The sequence below is a fragment of the Teleopsis dalmanni genome, chromosome 2 (genome assembly GCF_002237135.1).
Source record: "Teleopsis dalmanni isolate 2A chromosome 2, ASM223713v2, whole genome shotgun sequence".
In the NCBI taxonomy this organism is placed as follows: domain Eukaryota; kingdom Metazoa; phylum Arthropoda; class Insecta; order Diptera; family Diopsidae; genus Teleopsis; species Teleopsis dalmanni.
This window is the reverse complement of record NC_051847.1, coordinates 165,274,346-165,278,785: the sequence shown is the minus strand read 5'-3', so window position 1 is coordinate 165,278,785 and position 4,440 is coordinate 165,274,346. Positions and strand designations below refer to the sequence as shown.

General features: G+C 30.9%; 1 protein-coding gene across 1 annotated transcript; it reads right to left on the bottom strand.

The window, feature by feature from the left end:
• Positions 1 to 1,876: 1,876 nt before the first annotated feature.
• Positions 1,877 to 3,579, bottom strand: LOC119685927. Its single transcript, XM_038100334.1, has 2 exons — positions 3,239 to 3,579; positions 1,877 to 3,159 (listed from the first exon to the last, which is right to left on the bottom strand). Exons 1-2 carry the CDS (start codon positions 3,449 to 3,451, stop codon positions 1,999 to 2,001), a joined length of 1,374 nt encoding a protein of 457 aa, XP_037956262.1. The 5' UTR covers positions 3,452 to 3,579; the 3' UTR covers positions 1,877 to 1,998.
• Between the last annotated feature and the right edge of the window lie 861 nt (positions 3,580 to 4,440).

Genomic DNA, 4,440 nt, shown 5'->3' with positions numbered 1-4,440 from the left:
AACTTATAGCAAAATACTACTAATCTGTGAAAATTTAAATTTTATTTTAAAACTAAAAAATATACACAAAGAACTGAGGTTGTTGATTTATTAAAGAAGTAAATTAAAGAATTGTTAATATATACAGCGGCACGACTGGTAGATATAGGTAAGCAGGATTCAGGGCTTCAATAGTATCTGAATCTCGGTTGTACGGGGTATAACTCACGTAGCTTTAACAGTCACGTGAGTCTATACCATAGTGTCGGAAGCGATAGGTAGCTTTAATAGTAACCTAACGTCTCCGGCCCCTGGGCGCTTTAACAGTGAACAGGGAAGGGCGTGTGATCGGCGACCTGTAATACCACTCACGTAGCTTTAATAGTCACGTGTACTGGTATTATATCGTGTCTATTTCTGTCAGTGATTCCATTGCGTCTGTGATATTCGATCCAAGTTATTTGCAGCTAAGAAGTTAGGAGCAATCAGAAGTGACAGGGTTTCATTAAATAAATTTCTTGTGTGGACCTTGGGGACGGCTGAGTTCAACCCCAGCTTTATACGAACCAAAAGAAAGGTTCATTACAACCACTTAGGTGATATTATTATGCCTTCAAGAAAGTTTTACAGCCCTAGAATGTGCTAAAATTGATAAAAGCCTTCGAAATTAAATTTATATAAATTATGAACTTATAAAATTTATAAAAAGTACAATAAATATATTTAGGTATTAATGGTTTCTGGTTTTTAATAATAAAAATGTCTCATTGCTAAAAGAAAGTTTATTGCCAGCAGATACAAAGACTCATATATCTGCCATTGTCATGTCATAGTTAGGAAACGGATGGAGCAAACTGTATCGGCCGTCTTTCATTATAATATATGGTGTTATTGAAAATTACTTCGGTCACACTTTCAAGAGATAAATCTACCAGATAGCCACATAGCTTTTATAGCCAATATATAATATATATAATGCGTATTATATAATATGTAATATATAATATAAAAAAATTGCTTTAAACAGATAATAAGAAAACGTTCTTAATTACGAGATTATATACGAGATTTCTCCATATTAAGTTCCTAGATTCTATGGATCTATATACTAGAAAGAAATAAAATCAGGCAGTAAAATAGTACCTCCACAAAAGAATAATTGTACAATTAAAAAAAAATATATAATTAATTATTTAATTATTCTACAACTGGTTTATGATTTACTCTTAATATAACACAGCAACTGAATTTGTTAATAAATTTTAACAGTAAAAAACTCTAAGTTCCAACATACAAGTCAAGTATCCTGACTCTGAGTGTTACATTTTTAGGGCACAAGTTCAACCCTTAGTACTTGCAGTCTTAATAAATTTACAAAAATTTATATATAATTATTCCAAGATTATTCCAAGGCCACTGGTGATGGGTATTTGACAATACTCGGAACAGCTGTATGGTATCAAAAAACTCAATTAAATAAAATAATATAAAAACAATTTTTGTTGTTGTAGTCGAAATCTCTCTATAAAAAAATAACTAAATAAATTTTTAAAGAAAATAAATTCTTTTTTTGTTGAAAAAATATTCTTAGCAGAATGATAAAATAATATATCAACTCAAATTTAATTCAAATTTAATATATTTATATTTAACATTTAAAATGTTTTTGTATTAAATATATTAACATATTTAATATTAAAATTAAATTTAATATTATTTTAAAGTTATCTGAGTATTAAGAGGCTTTTATGCTGAACTATTCACTTAAACTCTCTCTTTCTTATAAATTGAACTTTTTAATAAATTTTTGAAATTAATAATTTAAAACATCAAAATTGCACTTTTTATTAAAATGGAATGTATCAAGACTATAATAAATTGAATTTAGTTGAATTCGTTGTTTTAAAAATGACTTTATAAAATATTTTAATAACTTCAAAGATATGGCTATACAAATTCCATGCTTATATTAAATAAAGTCTTCAAACATCTCTGATCTATCGAATCAGTCAGAAAACTTTACTGTGAAGCCCACTTGCGAGAGAAGCTTGCCATAATGTTTTGAACATGGTCCAACGACTTTTCATAAAAGAAATTTTTTATATCCTCATCTGCTGCTGGATTTGCAATGACGTCTTCCATGAAATCAGCTTCAGAGTTAAGTATTAAACACATCTGCCTAATATTATGCGGAAAATTAGTCACGCTTTTTCCAGTTAAGTCAAATATCTTGGTGGTATATTCATGAAACACTTCGTTGTCAATCATAGTTTTTATATTATTCTCACCTAACGACTGCTCAGTGTTATCCAATTTCAATGCTTCTGTAGAATTTGACCCTGAAGGAAGTTCGTCAGATTTCGTAGCATCCTCCTTTTCTTTACTGTTAGTTTTTTGCATTATTTCACTTCTTTCGTGATCACCTAGACATGCGTTTGCAGCTGATTTATCTTTATCAGACATATCCGTCTTAATCCTATTTTCTTCTTGGTCTTTTTCATTTAAGGGCGACAATTTCTTTTTAAAATAATCACATACCAGCGATATTCGATCTTCGACGTTGCAATTTTCAAGTAATTCGTGTAATTCAACTGACTCTTTTAATTCATTGATTGAATTTGAACTCAATGCTTCAAAGTGTTTGGTAATTTTTCCCATATCAAATGAATTCATCAAAGAATATGTAGAGCAATTGCCAAGATCGCGAAAAAAGTTACTATAGGCTACATCTGAATCGGTTTCTGCATCTGCCTTAGTAGAATTGATTTCTTCTTTTTTGTTCTGTTTTTTCGCGTCGGCGTCATTATTCAAACAAAATATATCATGCTCTGTCTTTAAATCATTTATTGAATTTAAACCTAGTGATTCAGTCTCACTTGAGAGAGGGATAAATACTCTTTTCTTACTGTTCAAGCAATCATTTTCGTTTTTCTTTAGATATAACTGCGGAAGTATTTCACTACTAAAATCTCCAGAAGCATCATGTTCAATGTTAGAGTTCAAACTTGCATCTCCATGCTCTGTAAGGTCTGTATCACTGCTATAAACACTTGGTAAGCGTTCACTCTGTTGATTGTCACAGAATGGGTATATGGGTGCATCACCCCCACCCATTGCAGTGCTACTATTTGCTTGATTTGATGTCATAATTATTGCCTCATGAGAGCTTAGATCCTGATTCTGTTTTAGAATAATCATGGAACTTATACAGTAGAACACATTTTCTAATAAAATTGTTGGCGTTATAATATTTACTTACCGAATTTTTGACTAAGTCATGAGATCCATTAAAATACCTGCCTGCACTATTTTCAGCCACTGAAAATAGAACCTGTTCTTTTAGCGAACGACTTTTTTCAGAACTTTTGAGCGAAATATTCTGTTGGTTACTTAGATCACAATCATTTCCAAATTCCAAATCTCCGTCAACAGTCTCATTTGTATCAATGCTACTGGTTTCACTACTGGACATGAAAACGTTAGATCGTGATGTAAGATGCCACACGATAATTTAATGAGTAAAGATGATAAACCGCAATATATTTTCTTTTTCTTACTAACAAAGAAATACAACTAATTTATGTATCTTACTTGATTAGAGAAATTGAATAAATAAATTTTTTACATCAATACTATATCTTTCATTCAAAAAATCCAACGATTACTGCAATTCAAACTATTCTAAAGTCACACTATTGTGAATAAGAGATATATTTTAATTTATAGGTATGTACTTATGTCCCTAACCTGCACCTAACTGTAAAGAATGGGGTACAAAAAGTGAACAAACTCAAGAACACTACCGATGATATGACCTAGCATGTAAATGGCTCATAAATTAAACAAGGATTATGGTCACGAAATGATAATCCTTATGTCAAATAATCAGGTAGCCATTCGAGTTATAGGGTCGACCACACCAAACTCCACACTAGTTTGGGAGACAGTCAATATCTTACAAAACTTTATCAACCAATAATTTCATTGGGTAAGAATTGGGTAAGAAAACTGTGCCATCAGTAAAGCCAGCGAAACTTTCCCCCCGCGTGACCTTTTGATTAAACAAGTATACTACATCGTCACTGCATGTTAAACTAACGTAAAATGTGCTTCAAACCATCAAAACACGTGACACTTTAGGTTACTTATGGAAGAGGTACATATAAATATCATATCCTTGGACACGTCTCTCAAATATATACAAAAAATTATTGATTTCATCCCATATTGGAAAAGATAGTAATAACCTAACTGTTAAGGGATTAAAGACTAAAATAAATATAATCTCTTTGATTAACTGAAGATTATTGAATGATCAAGAAATTCGAGAAAATATGGAACACTTTGACGAATCAAATTTTTTTGCATTGTTTTACTTAGTGACTATCGTATTTTAAGCTTTGAAATTTGCATCACTGCTTAGGTGATATATTGAAGCCCATTTTCAATAAACTAGACCTG